Raw genomic sequence first — 20549 nt, 5'->3', positions numbered from 1 at the left:
GAGGGACGCGTGCGAATGTGTGTTGCGCATTATGTCTGTGGGTGCGTGCATGTTCGTGCGTGCGTGTATTCACGAAATAAAAGTCATAATAGATAACCGTGAAGCAGAGCTAATGAGTCCCACTTAAGAAAGTATAAAATATTCAACATGTTACACATGGAAGACTTTCATCAGTGTGGCAAAAAATCATTTATTAGACTCAGACAATCTCATGATTTGCTGTTTGAACTACTAGATGAAAGCATGTGCATCGGGTTGCTTTCAACTAATTCTCACTTTCAAGTGCCCCTGCACTTTATGTGCGTGGACATGAGACGAAATAAAACATGCAGAGATTGACACAAGAGCATATGTATAATAGAAAAACAATCCAACACAGTAGCCCAACAAGAAATAGTACCTCTGTGAAGTCTGTAATGTCCAGTCAGTCAGAAAGGTGTTGATTCTTTGGTAGTTTTTTGATGCCGTTGTAATGGATTGCATCATTTTCATCAAAGGTGTTCCTGTGGTTTGGTTCACCCTTGTGTACCCACATCATAAGCACATATTAATTGCTCTGCAATCCCATTGGAGCACTTATTTTTTTAAGTCATTATCAGCCTGTCATGTGGGTTTTAATAGTCACTGCTCAGCGCTTTATACTTTTAATTACATTATGTCTCATTATGCAATCTGGCCATCCATCACAACCTTTTAATGCCTTTGCTAGGTCTGACAAAAAGTTTAAGACCCTTATTCTTTCCTTTTGATAATATAAAACGATTAACGTGACATTCAAAGCATGCTGGCATGATTTGAGGCTGTAAAATGGGATGACAAAATGAGATTCAGCTGGACTTTAAATGTTTTTACAACCAAATTGACTTGAGCAATGCATCCAATGTATTTAACAAATAACAAAGCAAACTGTAGCAAACACTTAAATTGAATCATAAAAGACAGACAAGTGGCTATTCCCAGGGCAATTTCAGAAACATTAACATAAATCATAAAAACAAACAAATGTCATTCACTTGGTAGCTTTTTGTAAAGTGTTTATTCTGTAACGTTTACAATAACCTGGGTAAACCTTGTCTAATTATGAGAAACCTGATTAAGATGCATTAATAATGTCATATTAAATCAGACTTAGTACAATAATTGGTACTATACCTTTGCATTTATATGTAATCTGTTTGGCTGGTTTATGCATTAGCTGTTCTCTTCCCTCTTCCTTTTGATTGATGGAACATTTCTCAACTAAAACTAATTTTGTATACATAATTAACTATGTAATAATGTAATATTAACTAATATGTTATTGAATTAAATCACTACCAGAATTGCTATCAAGCATCAATTAAGTCAAATGCAAGTAAACAGATAAAACTTGAGTCGACATGGAACCTACAACCTGTAATGCTCAACCTACTGAGTCAACTATGTTAAATTGATGATTTAACAACATTTTTAAGGACTACTAAATTAAAAGGTCACCCCCTTATAAAAAGAGGAACATTTGATGATGCAACAGTTGTTAACCAACACTTGTTATAAGCCATTACTGCTGTCAGGATACCTTGTGAGGTAGAACATCTGCCACATCTGTCTCTCTGCCTGGCAGTCTGTCTGCCCACCTGTGTTGTGCCCTCTACCTCAGCACCCCTTGACTTTAGAAACATGTCCTACTTTCAGACCTGCCTCGCCTCACTTCCCTCCTTCCACTGCTTTCATTCTTTTCGTAAACTCCTGGGAAGGCTGTATCTGGGTCAGAGATGTGCTGTGAATGGAGTCCTCAGCAGACTCTGGACAGACCCCACAACCTCCATCGATATTCTGCCCCACGCCCTTTAGAACATCCATTTCAAATGTGACTTTTTCTCACCCCTTGTGCCATTTCTCTGCCTGACTTGTCTCCCATCTCTGAATCAGTATGGCTGGCTAGACAATTTCACAGGATCTCTAACGCCAAAAGGCCCCCCAGAGAGGGAGAGCCAAACTCCTTGCTCTTCTGCTCTCTCTGTCTGTAGCCCCTCTGAGGCGCTTATCTAAACTCTGGTAGCTGAGATGTTTATCCCACTCCAACTGCACCACTGCTGCCTTGCAGTATGCTGCACTGGTGGATGCACACTGATGCATCTATGAATTAGTCATTTCTTACTGCTCGGCTCATTCATCAAATTCAGTTTGTCAGACCGTGCCACTCCCTTACTCCCAGACTGTTTGTCTATCTCTCCTTCTGTCTCTGTCTCCCTCTCGCTTTTGCTTGCTCTCTCCCACACAGATGCACTCACATACACACATAGTATAGCATACTGCACAGCCCACTCCGCAGTGGGTGGCTCGTCTTTATAAATATTGAAATAGTGGAACAGTCAGGGTTCCAGCTGAAAGCACCTTTCATTTTGCCATGCCTTCATCTCAGCATAATTGCTCCCCTTTTTACTGCTTCTGTGGCAGAGTGTGTGCAGCAGGGAGTCTTTAATTGTCTTACAAAGTCTGTCTTTATTCCATCAAAAATGACACAACCTAAATAAAAGCTTCCATCTTAACATCACACAAGTTTACGCAAGCTTGATTCCACTTTCGTGTTTGTTGATTGACATTTTGATACGCATGATTGCTATTGATGTTCCTGTTTTATGAAATTGACCTGTGGTCCCTTCACTTGACTGTCACCGTCACATGTCACCGTCTCCAGGTATGACATCAGATATGAAAAAGAGGACTTCCTTCTGAGGATAAAGAAAGCATCAGTCGGTGATCAGGGAACCTTCACCTGTGTCGCAGAGAACCGTGTGGGTAAACTGGAGGCCTCTGCCTACCTGACTATCAGAGGTGGGTAACTGCTTGTGGACTCACTTGAAGCAAAGCTCATAACCCATCTCTGATATTTTTTTGTGTCTCCCAAAGCAGGCCACAGGACAATCAGTCCTTTATTGCCCACTTTACGAGTGTTATTGCCCCCCTGCTGAAAGGCTGGTCCTGGCCTCAGCTTTTCTTTCATATAGCAGGGCTGATGTAGTTGATTGCTCCAGATCTCCAGCCAGGCTCCAGATATGAACAATCTAACCAGCTTTAAGTGAACTGTTATAACTCCTCCTGGGGGGTTCATTCTCCATCCTGCCCACTCACGCCATACTTGCATCACATCAGTGTGGGGAAGCTATTTTATAGTAACGGTTGATATTGCAGCAATTAAAAATATTATATTTTTATTTGGCAAATCAGGCCCCCTCTGCTTTCTGCTCTTTACATTGGCACTATACGATGCTGAAAACATTGTTGATACAATTAAACAAAGAGGAGAGACAGATGGAAGTAACACTTGACTTGGAACCAACCAATAACATAGTGGTATCACATGGATTAGTCCTTCATACATCATAATACACACTGTATATTACAGATCTCATAATATTAAGTTTTCATTCCTTCTTTATTACTTCATGCTTTTTATATTGGATTATTGTTGTTGTTCTTATAACTCAGACATGACTTGTTGTATACTCTAAAGAGACGTCCCGACCCAATGTTAAGATGTTGGAAACAACACCGACCACTAATACAAAAGCTGCACTAAAGCAGTAAATACTGGTCTGAATATTTTCAGAAAGACCCCAAGAAAGAAGAAATTATTAATGATAATTAATTCAATTAAACAATCTCTGATTGAATGTTTCACCTTAAGAGGTCATGTGCATATATTTGCACTCGTTGTTTGGGATATGTTTTGAATTATTTTTACGAATTAAAGTTCATATTGGGCTGATGGTGCAACAAAAGTAATACATGACAGTCAGCCAGATGGCAATTATTTTAATTAAATAAAAATGATATTTTGCTATTCAGTCACCTGAATGCAATCTGTTCTAAGCCTGTCCTTGTCAAAGGTCTGTTTCACATACATGAGACACTTGATATACAAAAGGATCTGTTAACTGTGTGAATGTGCTCTTCAGGGGACATGGGTTGCAGAAAAAATGTTCAGCCCGTGTTTTTTTTGGTTACCCTTCTCTCTATTATTGCCAAGGTGCCATTTCCTTGAAACCCATACCATCACCTGCTTCTGGTGACTGAGCTCCACCCTCCTCCCCACCCAAACTTCATGGATGGATACGAAGGTTACGATATTGTAACCCTAGTTCTATAAGCACAAGTGATGCCCTCTACTGGTCCCTATGGGTAATACAGTCCTCTAATCACAAGCATGAATTCACCCACTGGAAATTTGCATAAGCCTAGCAGGCCAATCAAGATGTGCCCACCCAAATACGTACTGATGAGGTTCTTGAAGTGTTGATTCCATCCATGGAGATGAGCTGTCAGTGGGCAAATCGCCATTCGCTGAAGAGATAAAGGATGGCAGACAGACGGGTGTGTGTGCTGCCTTTTGTACTGTCTGGTCAGCGTGTGTTCAGGTAGGCACGTCCAGATCGGCCGGCTATGCTTCTGCAAATTTTCAGTGGCCAAATGCTATGCTCGTGATTGGAGGAGAGTATTACCCATAGAATTGAGTAGAAGGCGGATCCTGTGTAAGTTAGAACCAAACTCCATCTCATTCATTTCTGATTTTCATTCTTTTTTCTCTGTCCCTCTGTTCTACTCCTCTGCTTTCCTTCTCTCTGTGTTGTGTGTTAATCTCACTCACACCATTGTTGTGTCACCAGCTCGCCCTGTTGGTAAGTAAGAGCTGAAGCCATTATGCATGCGTTGCTCTTCTTCGTTGTTTCTGTTTTTGATCACACACGTATGCATGGATTGATGTAGCATTCCACAAACATTCATCAAACTAATATTGGACATGCATATCCACATTGTTGCTATCAACCCTTGACTTTTCCGGGCAGTTTGGATTTACCACCTCACTTTTTCAGGGGGTCCTGATACAGTACGATTCATATGCCCTAATTCAAAAACTTGAATTGAAAAGGACGTTTTGGGACCCTGCTAACTAGTTGATATCATTCATTCGGATGTTCTGGCAGCTGGATGAATGACTTGTATGATTGGCATAGTCAAGAAACAGTTCTTAAAGAAATAACAAAGACCTACTGCATGAACCTTTTAGATTGTAGCTGGACCTTCAGTCCAAGCATTTTTCTTTAAAACTAGTCCTTCTATCATACGCACTTTGAAAGTCTTTGCAAATGTATTGCTATTGTGTTATGGTTTATTTTACCTTTAACCTCAGAGGCGCCCCAGTTTGTGGTGCGACCCCGTGACCAGATTGTGGCACAAGGACGAACAGCTACCTTTCCTTGTGAGACCAGAGGCAAACCTCAGCCCACTGTCTTCTGGCAGCGAGAGGGTAGCCAGGTGAGGGTACTGATTTTGACAAAATGTTGTTGTTGTTGTTTTTTAATGTAGCTGTATATATGTGTGCATGATGGTGAATTAATGATATAATTCATAGGCCCACCTTGCTATACAGAGTTAGATTAAAACGATCATAAATTCTGTAGCAGCATCCAGAGTATCTAAAATGTAAAAAATGGCCAAGGGTCTAACTAAAAGGATCAAACCAGGTGACAGCACACCGTAGTTCTGTTCCATAAACAGATAACAAAGTGGTCATTCATCACCAATCTACCCAAGTCCGACTGGCCAATTCACTTAGCAAGAAACAATGACATGTGCAGCATTAGAGTCATTAGACATAATGAAAGCAGGCTAATGTCCTTTCCTGCCCATCAGCTTGTCTGCTCGGGGTGCAGAAACAGACAAAGCTGATGCCTCAATTTTATGACCATGACTGCAGGTTATTACAGCAGGATTATCACTCTCAGGGGTAAACTGCCTTTCAGACCTAGTAGGAAAGAGACATTGACCCACTTTACTGACTGAATTGTACATAACTGTTGGAATAAGCAAACTGAAGACATGTCTTGATACAGCAGTGATTGCTTTGAAGTCAGTTGGTTGACCAAATATGGTGTTTTCCCCCCTCTTTATCCATCTAAGTGACTAGTGGGGATCACACTTTTTGAAATTGGTCCAGTATTGAGTACGGAAACCACTAAATAGATTGTAATGTAATCGCTTGGGGGAAATTCTCACTGTCAATTTACATCCACTGAAAGTGCTTGTATTTTCTAGTGACAGGCTCAGATTGTGTGTCTGAAGACAACATGGAAATGTCCATACAAAGAAGTAAACATTTTTTTTATTTCCCTTGATCAAGTTTCTCTTTCCTCATTGGAAAAATGTTAAGACAACCAACTCTTAATTTGGGAAAGTTAAGTCACTATCAGTGACAGCAAGATCCACATACAAAGGCATCATCTGCAAAAAAATGAAAATATTTATATGCGCCATCTCAAAATTGACCCTTAGAAAGATGTGATTCAAACTACTCAAGAGTAAGCAAGCAATTGTAGTTCTTGAGTTTTACCAGGAGAGATACTGATGATGTGAAGTATATTTGCAATAATAGTCCTAATAATCTATTTAAAGCAGTATCATTTTGTGTGGCTAGCAATATCTACTTTATGAGCAACTTATTACTGAATTTTTACAGAATATGTTTTACCTTCACATAGATAGAAATAACTGAAAAAAACATCCTTTATAAGGGAATTTGTTTACCTTTGGTCTACCAAGAAAGTATGTCATCCCGTTTTATTTACACTGCTTCCCTCTTTCACTCCCTGTAGGATCTTCTGTTCCCCAACCAACCAAAACAGGGAGATAGCCGTGCTTCTGTGTCAGTGAATGGAGAGTTGACCATTACCTCTGTGCAGCGCTCTGATGCGGGCTATTATATCTGCCAGGCCCTCACTGTGGCAGGCAGCATCCTGGCCAAGGCCCAGCTTGAGGTAGCAGACGGTAAGGCTGGACACACACATAGTAACTGTGAGAGCTACTTATATTTTGTTAAAGTATCTGATATGACATCACCAACATGCACTAATAGCAATTAGTTTTAATTGTTTTTTAAACATTCTATTGTTACGCCCTGTTAAGTTAATTACACTATGCATCAGAGAAGCACATGCATGGTATTGTGAATACAAAAAACTATTGCATGACTGCAATGCTCAATATATAGGTAATTTCACCAGAATGGAGCATTACTTTTCCTATATGGTATAATCTGGAGGGCTTACTCCTAACAGCTGGTAGGTGACAGAAACACCACTGCTTTATATAGACCCTTTTACAGTTTGTAAACAATGATGACATATGAGTGTTCACATGCTTTTTGGCAATGGAAGTACAGCGGAGTGCTTGTCAAGCTATGCAAGGGCATTAATCACCGAAGATCGCAAATGCAACCTAAACAAGTTGACTCGACAGATCCGTGTGCTATAAGTGAGTGGATCCGATACATAAACCAGTGGGCCGATATTAAGTGGCCAGATAAATACATGTAGTTGGTGGAGAAACCTATAGCTACAGCTGTTGAAGACATGACCAGAACTTGTAGGTGTCCTCGTAAAAGCCTCAATCAATTAAAGATACACAACACAACATAAGTCAACAGTTAACGCGCCACTTGTTAAACTGACACGCCTGTCGTAATCCTGACTGAATTCTGTAGAACTTGAGTCCGCTGTTAGAATATCGATTCTGACAACTGAACATGCAACAACGACATTTTGACGCCGTTGACAGACAAATTCAAGGTTCAAAGTCTCGATGGCTGGGGAAAAAATACTACTTCCATTGCCAACATGCACGTGCATATTTTTTATGACGTCTATTTAAGGGTCAATAATGATTTCTAAGAATAATGGACACATTTTAAACACATCACAAATGCTCTCAAAAGTCATTGTCTTCTTCATGTTCCTATCGTGACATTATTCAAACTTTAGGCTGTTGAACCATTAAACATATTTTACCTTTATTCCTGAAGTCACAGGTTTGTTTTAGCAATGTTGTTGGTGTAGGGTACAACACACTTTATAATTTAATGGCATTGTCAATTTTATTCTGCTTTTGTGTTTGATGCTTTTTCATTTTGATGCATACTGGGCTTTTATCTACAACAAATAAAACACATATGATTGCAACATTTTCCAGACCTAATAAAACAGGGAATATACAGCACTTGTCTGCCCACACTCAGATCGGCAAAGATGCATCTTACAGTATGTTCTAAAAGCCAGTCACCCACACAATCATCTGTTTCATTATCACCTCACTGTGTGTGTGAATGGTCTGAAAAGACTAAAACTGTGTAAAATAAAACTGCCTCCTTGATGGAGAGGCACTTTAACTTTTTTTCTTCCCTTTGACAAAGCTTTAATGTCAACATTAAGTGCTGTGCCGCTGCCAGCTGGGAGCTGTTTATGCCCTTCTCTCCATTTGTTTCTTGGCTTTTTCTCCCACACATTATTAAATTGACATCTGTTGAAGGGTTTTTCAGAGGAAATGACTCCTGTTCTGTCACTCAGAAGAGATGGATCAATATCAAAATGTTTGCTTTAGAGCATGAGGGAAGGGAAAGATGCGGTTGATTGATGGCTGTAAACGGAGAGTTGCCGAGATACCAAGTGTAGTTGACGTGACGTTTCTAGCATTACTCAAAATGAAGGGCGTCCAAGAGGGTCCTGAACTGGATGTACATTTTCTGAAGGTCCATATATGGACTAGTGCTCCACCCTGGGCGTTAAGTCAGGGCTGAGCTGACAGGTTTATTAAATATCCAGTCAGACTTGTGAGAATGGTACGTGCTATAGCGATTTTTTGTGCAGAATAGGTGAGTACAGGGCACTTCACCTGACCACTGTAAGAACAGTAGCCGTGCACTCTAATGCACACACCCCACTGCATACACTAGTTTGCTAGCCAAAGGTTGTGCATGCGGATTGAAACAGAGTCATTGTATTTAGCCATTTTTCAGACTGGGTCACCATTAGCGTCTAATGTAACTACTGGGTATCCAAGCTGAACACCGCCGCTACCCTCCCCATCGGAGCAAGCAACACTCTCTTTAAAGTCATATTTCCAGCCTACAGGGGATGGATACTTGACATTAGAAGATTTTGTGTGTAGTACCGCTTCAACCTGTCCGACTGACTCTTACGGACACTGAGGATGCCTGGAGGCTTACGTGGCTATTTGTGTGATGCTTGAACAAAAAGTACAAACCAGGACCTCGAGAGTCACCTCTCAACTCGAGTCTTGAGCAATGCTGTAATGGTATTTGTAGAAAGCGATGCTTGGATTTGACACACTCATCTTATCAGTGTTTTTAATAACCAAGATTCACTCAGTAGCAGGCATACAACCAGTTGTTAAGTCTGCCAAAATCCCTTTATCTGCAAACCTACTGTAAAACAATTCAGTTCTGCAGCTGTGGTTAACAATCTCAGAAATCAACATTTTATTATTACCTTTGTCACGAAAGCCTGGACTGTATGATTGTCTTACAGGACTGCAGCTAAATTAGGAACAGCAATATGATGTTGTTGTTGGCTCTCTAATCGCTTGGGGGGGGTAATAATAGCTTGATATACAGTAGTATAACGTTTTCATGGAAATGAAATGCTAGACTGTCCTTCTGTAGCCAATATAACAACTAATGCTCAACTGAAGTTCCCCATGAAAGGCTCATTATTGAAGCTTTTATTTCTGTGACAATCCTAATAAACGCTTTTCAGCGACACTATGTAGATGATGTTTATATTGCCACGTAAATGCAAACAATTCAGCAGCAATTGTACAGTAACCATTGGCATATCACTGGTGGTTCTGCTTACTGTACCTTCACCCAGTTGCTTGAGGTGCCGTGTTCCTCATTGTGCTGAAGGAGGTGTGATGAAAGATTAGGCACGGGGAAGCTGCTGTAAACACTTGTACAACTGGAGACAGACCTGATAACAGTGGAGAGCAGCAGTGAGGAAATTGGAAGCGGAGGGTAGTTACAAGGCCTAGAGAGCTTCAACACTTCAGATATTACTGTTGCAGAGTGCAGAGCCTGTTTTCTGGATGATATAACATGCTTTAAAAAGCTTTAAAAGAGATGTATTGTTGTTCTGCTCTGCATGCTAATTCAGAGTTTAGTTTTGTGTGTGTGTGTGTGTGTCTGTGTGTGTGTGGCAGGGGGGGGGGGGGGGGGATGCCGAAAGGGTGGAGGTACAGCCATGAGTCAGAGAGTAGGAAGGAGAGAGGACAGGCATGAATGTGTTGAGAGGTGTTATAAAGAAGGTATGGTAATTAGCACCACGGGTGAAGCATCGTTAATCCTCACCTGGTAATTAAAGCTCAAAGGTGTGATGCAGTGCCATGAGCAGACTGCCTTGCTGTAGAAAAGGCTCGCAAAGCAGTCACTTCCTCTCACAACAAATCCATCAGATTGAACCCTAACATCTTGGGCCCGCAGTCACTAATGCAATTACTGCAATCACAGATTAACACCTTGTGATAAGGTCACATTTCCCGCCCCCCACAAATCAGACAAAATCTAACGAGTAATAATAGAAAGTCATTGCTACATGCCAAGACCGTGACATCAAAATTACTGTGTTACAGTGCGTTGAAAGAAAATAATGCCTGTTCCTTGATTATTATCCTTAGCCCTGAAGGACCGCCCTCCACCCATCATCCGACAAGGCCCATCCAACCAAACGCAGGCGTTGGGAGGCGTGTCCCTCCTTAAGTGTCAGGCATCAGGGGACCCAGAGCCCACGGTCACCTGGCGAAAGAATGGCGGCAATCTGCTTGGAAAGGATCCGCGATTTTCCCTGCTGGAGCATGGCAGCCTTCAGATCCAGAGTACCAGGGTAGGTGATAGTGGATTACAGAGAGATGGATGTACGTAGGATTTAGCATGCAGCATTGTACGAGAATTGCAGGATAATTCCATGGTTTTGGTCATTTGGGTCTTATTTTTGTAATTTAAGTCATTAATTGCATATGATAACCACCAAAATGGTGGTGAGAACTGGAAACACGGTGACGTTGCCACAACTGAAACTTTAAGGTTTTATTTCCTCCTTTTTAGCTGCACCTGAAGTGGTCAAAGCAATCATGTTTCACCGGCAATGTTTCTATCAGTACCTGACTATTTACTCTTTGAGAAAATGAGTCACCCCAAAGTTAAAAACGGAGTCGTTTTGTGCCATATCAGTTGAACTCTTGTAGATGTGTGCCTGCAAATATTCACTCAGTGCACACATTTAACTACCTGCAAGTTGAACATTTCTCTACTTCCATTGGATGGTGTTTAGGTTATTTGTGTTTCATTATTTTTGATGACCTACCTTTCACTGCACTGTCAATAGAAACAGCTATAAAAAAAAGGGAAATAGTTATATTGTACATGCATAGATACACATACAAACACAGCAATTCAAACACACACACAAGTTTTATTTTTGTGTCCTTCTATTGCATGTGAAAGACGAAAGAAAAAGTCCCTCATCTGCCAGCTGATGTCAGCTGAACGTAATTCAAATGGACAAGTGCAGCCAGGTTGCTTTTAAAAGATGAATAGCGAGGATTGATTTTTATAAGTTGTTAAATGCTGCGTTTTAGTCCGAATCTCTGAGGCAGCAGTTAGACGCAAGGACTCAAGGACAGGGACCAGTGAGTGGTCTAAAAGGGCTAATATAACGGAGGAAGTGCAATATACAGTGTCCTGTCACAGTGTCAAAGTGCTCCTCCTATGTCACTCTCTCCTCTCCTCTCTCTTGAGAGATAGCATAGTTGTGAGTGGTTCCTAAGGCATTGCCTTAGATTGTCATATCTCTTATTCTCCGTGTCAGCACTGATGATGATAATGTTGATGGTTCTGGGAATAGAGGGTGACTATTATTGTAGGAAATCAATTAAGAAAATTAATGTCAGCTCTTACTGGGCTCTTTTTTTTTTCATTGCCCGGTGTTAAAGTTTCCTCATCCACTCTCCGGCTTTTCTCGAGCCAAATGCAGGCCAGTGGAGGTTAATGCATTTTGACTGTACTACTAGCTGTGAACCTCCTTCAAAAGCCCAGAGTGACGTAAGAGCTTGTAGAAACCTGGCACGAGCCTTACACAGACTATTGGACTCAGTTGAACACAGCAACCAAGCACAGCCTGAAAACTACATAATGTGTCTGTATGGGTCAAGTTCATAGAGGTTGCTTCCCCTTATTCTTTGGTTTTAGTTTTGAATTTGGTTTCTGTTACAACTGTTGTAGTTGTAATGATGCAGATGCAAATGGTGGCTTGTTTTAGCCTTAATGATAATATAATAATCTGTCTTCCTCAGCTGTCTGATCTGGGGTTGTACACCTGTGTTGCCACCAGCTCCAGTGGAGAAACATCATGGAGTGCCTACTTGGATGTCAGAGGTCTGCTTCAGAAGAAATAATTCATATGGAAAATGAACACAGTTGTATGCATATCAAGCACGACATTGCTTGATATTCTTTGCTATTGCAGGTATTCATTATGTCTCTCTCTCTCTACGTTTCCATCTTTGTCAGACTCCACTGACCTCTTAGACTTCATGCCTCACAACGCAACGGCTCTCTCGGGTCCGCCCTCCAAGCCAGTGGTCACTGATGTTACCAAGAGCAGTATCTCGTTGTCATGGGAACCGGGGCCGGAGGCGGGCTCCCCAGTGTCCTCCTATGTCATCGAGGCCTTTGGGTATGTCTGTGACCTATGGCCTCCAGCTACATTTAGTGACCCCGAACTTTGTATGGCAGGCTGTGGGCGTTTCTGTGGGCATTCAATCGAGCCAGGGCAGTTTCAAGCATACTATTCTGAATGGCTTGCAATTCTTTTTTAAAAAGAAAAAGAAAAGTATTTGAATTGAAATGCTAATTATTCGGCAAATAAAGTTCAAGCAGGAAATGATTGGCATGTGAGAAATAGCTTTTGTTCTTTCCTTACCAAATAGTTGACTAAAAGAAAGGACGTCAAAGGCTTAGCGTGTGTCATGATTGTTACCCTGATCACTCTTTTTGAAGATGACAGGACGTTTTTCTAAAGATTTCACGCGTGATTATGGCATGTCATTACTGTGTGACATATGATTTTTGCTTCCAGTCTCTAGGAACATGGCCTACCAGTGTCGCCCCAAATAAACTGCCTAGATTACTTCTATAGTATAATGATGAGATTCTTCCTAATTAATTCAATTGAATCATGCTCTTTCTACAGTCAGTCAGTGAGTAACAGCTGGCAGACAGTGGCAGACCACGTGAAGACCACTGAGTTCACAGTCAAGGACCTACGACCCAATACTGTCTACCTGTTCATCATCAGGGCAGTCAATGCTCAAGGGCTTGGGGACCCCAGCCCCATGTCTGAGCCAGTGCGGACTCAAGGTACAACAATAGGAGTGTATTGTAATGAATTCTTATATATACGCATCAATATTCCACTCTACAATTCTGCATTTCTTTCTGTCTCACAGACATAAGTCCCACAGCACAGGGAGTGGACCATCGTCGCGTGCAGAAGGAGTTGGGAGATGTGGTCGTTAGCATGCATAACCCCGGTGTCCTTAGCTCCACTTCAGTGCAGGTCACATGGACTGTGAGTACTTGTATAACCTTTTTTTAGTTTTTAAATGATGGTAGTTTTACCTTCAGAGCAGCAAAACAAAACTTGCCAAGGCTTTTGGGAACGTTATACTTGGCATGTCACTATGTTTGGATTAGTTTGCACAGGCACAGAGTAAATTGTTTGAGGGATGGCTACACATTCATAGTCTGAGCAGCTGGTGCTCCATCAATTTAAAATGGTTTGAGGTGATGCTGGTATCAAGACTAATGTTTCTATTCAGGACAAATACATCACCATTAGGTGCTACATGTGTCACTTCTGGAGGCAGTTTAAAGTCGGCCCTTTATCTGGGAAATGTCATTTCCGTCTGTTAGCAAGGTGTCCCTATAGTAACTGCTGCTGTAGGTTAATGACACACCAAGGATGGGCTTACACTAGTCTGCTATTTCGTGCTTGTCTGCGCGGCAACCTTGTATGCTGCTTGCAGACTGACACAGTGACAGGGAAAACCTGACTTTGTGGTCCTTACGAATAGGTCCGCGGATGCCGTTCGACCCGGCTCCATTTGCGAGACACGCACTAATTCGTTACCGAATTGTCAAGTAAAAGTGTCTTTATTAAAGTGGTTTCTGTGCACTGTTGGATATGTTCTGAAGTCGTTGTTGCCCTGTGCACGTCCTGTGGGAACAGTTGCACAAATGTGCTTTTCCCATTTCAGATTTCACTGAACTTTAATTGGACAATCTGCAACTCAACTATATGTCAGGTGACACAAAGATGCTCAACTGAGTGTCACCCAGTTGTACCCATAACCCTCATTCTAGACCACGTCTTGATTGATTCTGTGGCTATCTTCTAAGACTATAGGAAAGTGAACACACAGGAGGGTCATTTATTTCGATTTACTTCACCAAATAAATTATTTTTTCCAGTAACACAGATGAACAAACACACAAGTGGCACTACTTCTTATGTTTATAAGGCTTTTAGATTCTCAAATAGTTTTGTTAATGACATGCGTACTGAGGCTACAGAGAGGAAGAGACCGAGAGAAGAAAAGAGATCCATCCTAATATATTTTGACTGGTCCGATGATAAACAGCTGCTTTATATCACTTGTGAAAGCCTTTTCTTGCTTCTGCCCTTGTTAACAAGCCATTACTATGAGTTGTATGTTGCATATTTTACTCCTCTCCTGAAATGGACCAGCAAAAGAAGAAGAAGAAAAAAAGTCGAACTGTTTTAATAAGGTATTTTGAGTCCAAATTGTGCTGAAGGTCTGACTCAGGGGTATACTGTTCAGCTTTGGCAAATAGACTACAACTCTCTTCATGTGGTTGCTGGCTCCTCTGCTGCTAATTAAACTGTATGATTAACTAAGCGTGCATTGTCACTGACGGAGGACACTAACTGAATGCTGATCCACAGCTCCAAAGCAGTTTACACACAGATGTCCGCCACCTCCCACGTCATTACCGGTACAGCATGTCTTCATTCCACTCTCTCTCCTTCTCCAATCCTTTCAGGTTGAGAATCCATCCCAGTTTATTCAAGGCTACCGTGTTCTGTACCGGCAGACGTCAGGGCTGCCCTCTCCAGGGCCGTGGCAGATGCAGGACTTGAAGGTTGCCTCAGAGAGGGACATAACTCTCTCCGGTTTGAAGAAAGGCATCGTCTATGAGATTAAAGTGCGGCCGTACTTCAATGAGTTCCAGGGTGCGGACAGTGAATCCATGACAGCACGCACCATGGAAGAAGGTAAGCGACAAATTAATTCACATTTCTGACAGAAATCAATTTCTCTGCTGACTTTATGCTGCAAAGAAATATATACGATTTAGTTACTTATGCATGAGCAGATGCTCTTGTGGTTCTACCTACTTTTATATTTCGTTGCTGCTAGTAATGACTTCATGGCTAGATAGTAATGGATAATGGCATTTCAAGTAGACACGCCCACACACGCACGCTACAGCAGCAGTATGTCCCCTGTGTGTGAAAACAGGTCTACCAGACAGCGCAGTGGGGGTCTGTGACAAGCCTGAGCCTCTGTGGGTTGGTGGGCAGAAGGGGAGGGCACAGACTGTCTCCTTTGACATACGCTCAACTCTCTCTCTGCTCCTCAGTGGACCCCTGCTGCCTTGTCTCCGTCACACACCAACCAGAGCTGCATGACATGACCCCCCCCCCCTTTATCAACCCAAGCACACACACACAGGTTCAATCTCCAATTTATTGGTGATAACAGTTCTTGGTGTTCTCATCGTACTCCTACCGTGCCGGTCAAATGATCCTCTACTGGTTCTTCTCAGGTGAACTGTTTGCTCCACAAATTACTTTATCATAAAATCATTGGTTGCATACTTTATTTGTAAAATGGACAACTTGTAGTATAGTTTGATTCATAATTATAGCCTAATTATAGGACCTCAATCAAATCTAAACACATGACATGATACACTACACATTTGTTTTATTTCAATTAGACTTACCCTTTTCATGTTCTTAGACATCCTCCACTTAATAAACATCCAGAAATCTGCTCGTAAAGGAGCTCCTTATTACTCCGGGACTTGCCTGAGAATCATCACATTTTTAAGTTGTATTCAGTATCAATGTGATCCAGTGATAGTTCCTTCTATGTTCATGGGTACATTGGAAACAAGGAACTGCTAATTGCTATTTCGGCATATCTTTAATGGTGCCATTTTGCCAAAATCTCAACTTAAAAATGCTAAACAAAATGGGTCTCAAATTTGATTTAAAAGAAATCTCTACATAAAGAGAGAAAAGGGTCCTCTCAATAGCTTTTTCTAAGTCCTAGTGGTGCTATTGGATGACACTATAGCAACTCTCACAAAAACTGAACAAACCATCCATGTCATAAGGTTGAAAACTCAGGAAAAAGCTGGCCATCAAGATGGGATTCCCCAAGAATGAACATGCTTTCTGTGCTTCATAAACGCTTTTGTTCTGCCTGCTGGCTGGGCATGGGGACCTGCTCATGAAGTTTATTGCATTCATGTGCCCCACAAGCTGGACTGTATGGAACATGGCTTCTACTGAACTGAGAGCAAGTCATTATAAGGCCATTAATGTTTCTTCCTTGCAGGAGGAAGACGATGGCTATGAACAGGGGCTGCAAAGGGAATTTCATCTCACTGTAGCCCAATTAAAATGGCCACACAGGATCACTAGAGGTCTTTGTGGACTGGGGCACATGCTCTTGTTACTTGGGATCCTGGAAACAAGGCGTCGTGGTACAGAAAATTGACTTGATCCGCCAGTACTCTCGAGACCGGAAATGTGCTGCTCTGCAGAATTATGAGCATAACACTCTATCCATCAAAGGCAGATTGAGAATGTGCCACTGTCTTTGTGAAATACTAGCAGATACTAGGGGTCTCGGAGGTCAAAACAGCTGATGTCTCCCACTGCAAACAGGGGAAAAACATGTGCATTAAGATTAATGATACTCACATCCCTTCGATACGTTGTTGGTGGGAGAAATGGGTCGGTTGGCTCTGTGACGTCACTGTCATATCTTCAGGGGTTCCACCATTGCAAAAAGAAAATCAAAGGGAATGCTATGGTGTGCTTAAGACCGAGGCTGATACTGTTAAAATGAGGATGTACTGATATTATGAGACCATGGCAAGAGGGTCAGTGAGGGGAAAAGACAACACCACCCTGTGTGGAATAGAACCCCCTGGTCCGATACTAGATGGAGTTTATTTTACATATACACATGTGTTATCTGGGGACAGTCATGTTGACATATAAATGTTTGCTAATTCATGAATCAATTTGCTTAATTGATGCACTCATTTGCATAGCAGGTTATGTTTACCACTTTTACACCCTGTATAGCAGGACATTGAACAGCTTAAGTGTCTTTTGTTTAATTGTGCAGCTGTGAGTAAAAACTGAAATGTTCCTTAACACATTGGAATCATTAATTGCTTTAAATAACTCTCTAGATACTGTGTTCTTCAATCTTAATAGAAGTATTAGTCACATTTAAGAGCATACTCTTTGACTTTTTCCGCTGTTCTGGCCATTTATTGTGATGTTATCCTGAGTCATTACTGGTATTGTAGCCATTATTCATCCTCGGGGGAGTGTGCTTGTAGATACGGAAATTGCAGAACTACACTTAATGCTTCCTGTCTTTTCCTAATGTAGACCTTTGACGGACTGGGCAAGATCCATCAGTTTGCGGGAACAGCGCCACATGAGTGATATTTGGAAAACAGGAGCTTACTTGCTTGATGGTGCACTCACATTTGCTAACCAAAATATGTATAGTAGAAGTTCTCCTCTAAAAAATCTCCTCTTTAGCGTGATCGTAGTTTGAACTATGTGAAACTGAATGCATATCTCTAAAGCAAAAGTCCGACAGCTTTGTGTCTTTGTATGATTCTTTTTGGAAAATCCAATCCAAATGATAAACTTCCTGGCTGAAGTTTTGTACACTCAGAAATGCTCCCAGACTGGTGGCAGTTTGTGCTCTATTGGATGTGTTTTTTTTTGTCTTTCCCTCAATAAGATTTATGATTGTGTTTTGATTTTGTGAAATTTGGCCTACGAAGATGACGTATTGCCTAAGAAATTATGAGCCAGAGAGTCCCACAGAATGTCTTGGTTTTTCAGAATGTTAGCAGGCAATCCAAATAACATGTAAAGGTTGACTTAATTCCACTACAGTCCACCTGCATCCTGCAGTTTTTTGCCCATGCCTGATGATATCTCAGCATAAATATATTTTATAAGTACAAGGATTTTACATTTGGCTGTCAATAAATGAGTCAGTTTTCTTTCTGAACAGTCGAATCATCACTATATTGTGACAGTACATCCGCATGAGCTGGTTTATCAGCAATTGCCTCATAAAGTCAATGCAGTCCAAATGGCTGAATATAGAGATCCTCAAACTGGGTTGAGTCAATTTGTTGAATGTAATAGAAATAAAGTGCCTCTCATATGGCGGATTTAAATCTTTTGTACAGCCAAGCTGTCAAATATTTTTTGCCGACATGCCATATCTGTTTAGAGCCTCTCTTTTAAGCAGTTAAATCATCCAGGAAGGTTTGTTCCATCTTTTCGACTAAAAACACATCCATTGTTTTGCCATCATTTATTATATGAGTTTACTGAGCCAGATGTTTGGAACTTCTCGGATGTCAGAAGACTGGCAGAGACACTTTTTCTCATACTCCTAATACGGCCTGGCTTTATTTCTCTGATCTACCGATGCAATCACACTGCTTGTTTTCTCACTGAGGCAATGTGCACATGTTCATTGCATTTTTCTCCCAACCATTTCCAGAACTAATTCCATCTGGAGAAGTCATGTTGCTCTCTGGCCAAGTGGCAAACAAGACAATCCCGCCATGGCCCACCTGCTTTGGCTTTTCCGCTCTGACGTGGCACTCTGCGCCTTGCTTACATGAACCCACTGCAGATAGCATTCTCTTTTTTTTTCAGTTCCTTAATTAGGTTCAGAGTCGTTATTTCACTCACTCAGTCAGAACATAATGATAGTTTTAATGGGAATCATAAGAAACTGTGTACTCAGAGTGGTCGTGTAGTCCGTTGAGTGAGAGATGATGATTTGCTCAGTTGCATAGGCATGGTGTTTGCCTCCTGCTGCCTGCATTCTCTTCAAATCAAATTGACAATCTGTGCATGCAGGTTATCAGGCCAGTTTGGTACATTTGGAGAAAAAAAAAATGACCCATTAAAGAGGGAGTTTGAATTTGGCACCATGAGGCAGGCATAACACCACATTTCTGTTGACAAGCCATCTCAGAATCCTCATTAGTGGACATGGAGACTGACTATTTTCATTAAAATAAGATATGCAAAATTGAATGCAGCTACTTTGAATGCATTTACATGTGGTCATTATGGTTCTAGTCCATTATGGGAATAATGTTAGCTGCTGGGCTCAGCCATTTTTCCTTTGCTGAGAAAATGTGTTGTATATGCAATTAGTCGAGTGCAATTTGGACCTCAAATACTAGGTGTGTATATTTTATGATGCCAGTAGGATTATAGAATCTTAAACTCAGTATAATTGAAGAACTGTGCATTGTTTTAGGTTCCAGTGCATCCCCACCCCCCCCCCCCCCCCCACAGTCATTAAGATAGGAAATTAAGATGAAGCGCTCTGGTAGCCATCTGCTACACTGGTTTAGGAAATACTTTGTTGTATGGCTGGCTGTATATGAGTTGAGGTAGTGGGTGAGACAAATCCTTCTTTTAAGATGATTAAAAAATACAGGAGGAAAAAAAAACATGCTAAATAATTTCACTCTTTTATGCATTTCCTTTGTTTCTTTAATATTTTGACCCCCCCCTTGACCCATCAGCACCTGGTGCGCCTCCGCAGCAAGTGACAGTGTTGACAGTAGGCAGCCATAACAGCACGTCCATCAGCGTTTCATGGGACCCTCCTCCCTCCGACCAACAGAACGGCATCATCCAGGAGTACAAGGTGGGATCAAACTCTGCACCTAATAAGCTGTACCAAATTGAATATTTTAGAAATGTACTGTACCTTATAATGAATTCTGTCTGGCGTGTCTGTCTCTGTCAGATCTGGTGTCTGGCCAACGAAACCCGCTTTCATGTCAATAAGTCTGTGGATGCAACCATCCGTTCAGTGGTTGTTGGGGGGCTGCAGACCGGAGTGCAGTACCATGTGGAGGTGGCTGCAGGCACCAGTGCAGGGGTGGGGGTCAAGAGCAAACCGCAGCTCATCATCTTGGGTAATCCACTCTCACACACACACACACACACACACACACCAAGTCTGGGGTCAAATGAAATGACTTCGTAATGGGGGACCATGGTCTCCATCACGGACTGGGGGGTCTGGAAAAAAGGATTTATCAATTTATTAGACTTGAAAAAAGAAGATTGCGCTTTACAACGCAGACGTCTACTGAGAAATCAATTGCGGTTCATTAATAAGCATAGTGTCTGGTAACACTGTGCCAAGTACTGTTAGTCATATCAATAATACTCTTCAATATGTGTCCAGCTGGCGCTGACAAAGTCAACAGTGTTTTTGTTGGAGCTTATCAGCCTATCACATCATATCAAATAGCTAAAGGA

The 20549-nt window shown here is 41.5% G+C and overlaps 1 protein-coding gene across 1 annotated transcript in view; it reads left to right on the top strand.

Annotated features, from left to right (window-relative positions):
- The window catches only part of LOC142960030 (roundabout homolog 2-like), a 72642-nt gene that overhangs the window by 43683 nt on the left and 8410 nt on the right, over positions 1-20549 (top strand). The window contains exons 6-16 of the mRNA XM_076101609.1: positions 2681-2817; positions 5174-5298; positions 6636-6807; positions 10507-10712; positions 12181-12262; positions 12398-12563; positions 13080-13246; positions 13336-13457; positions 14954-15185; positions 19802-19926; positions 20029-20200. Of these exons, the coding sequence (XP_075957724.1) occupies positions 2681-2817; positions 5174-5298; positions 6636-6807; positions 10507-10712; positions 12181-12262; positions 12398-12563; positions 13080-13246; positions 13336-13457; positions 14954-15185; positions 19802-19926; positions 20029-20200 (1706 nt within the window). The remainder of the gene's footprint in view (positions 1-2680; positions 2818-5173; positions 5299-6635; positions 6808-10506; positions 10713-12180; positions 12263-12397; positions 12564-13079; positions 13247-13335; positions 13458-14953; positions 15186-19801; positions 19927-20028; positions 20201-20549) is intronic.

The sequence above is a fragment of the Anarhichas minor genome, unplaced genomic scaffold, assembly GCF_050575085.1.
Source record: "Anarhichas minor isolate MPS153535 unplaced genomic scaffold, ASM5057508v1 ptg000027l, whole genome shotgun sequence".
In the NCBI taxonomy this organism is placed as follows: Eukaryota; Metazoa; Chordata; class Actinopteri; order Perciformes; family Anarhichadidae; genus Anarhichas; species Anarhichas minor.
This window is presented reverse-complemented; position numbering and strand designations above follow the sequence as displayed.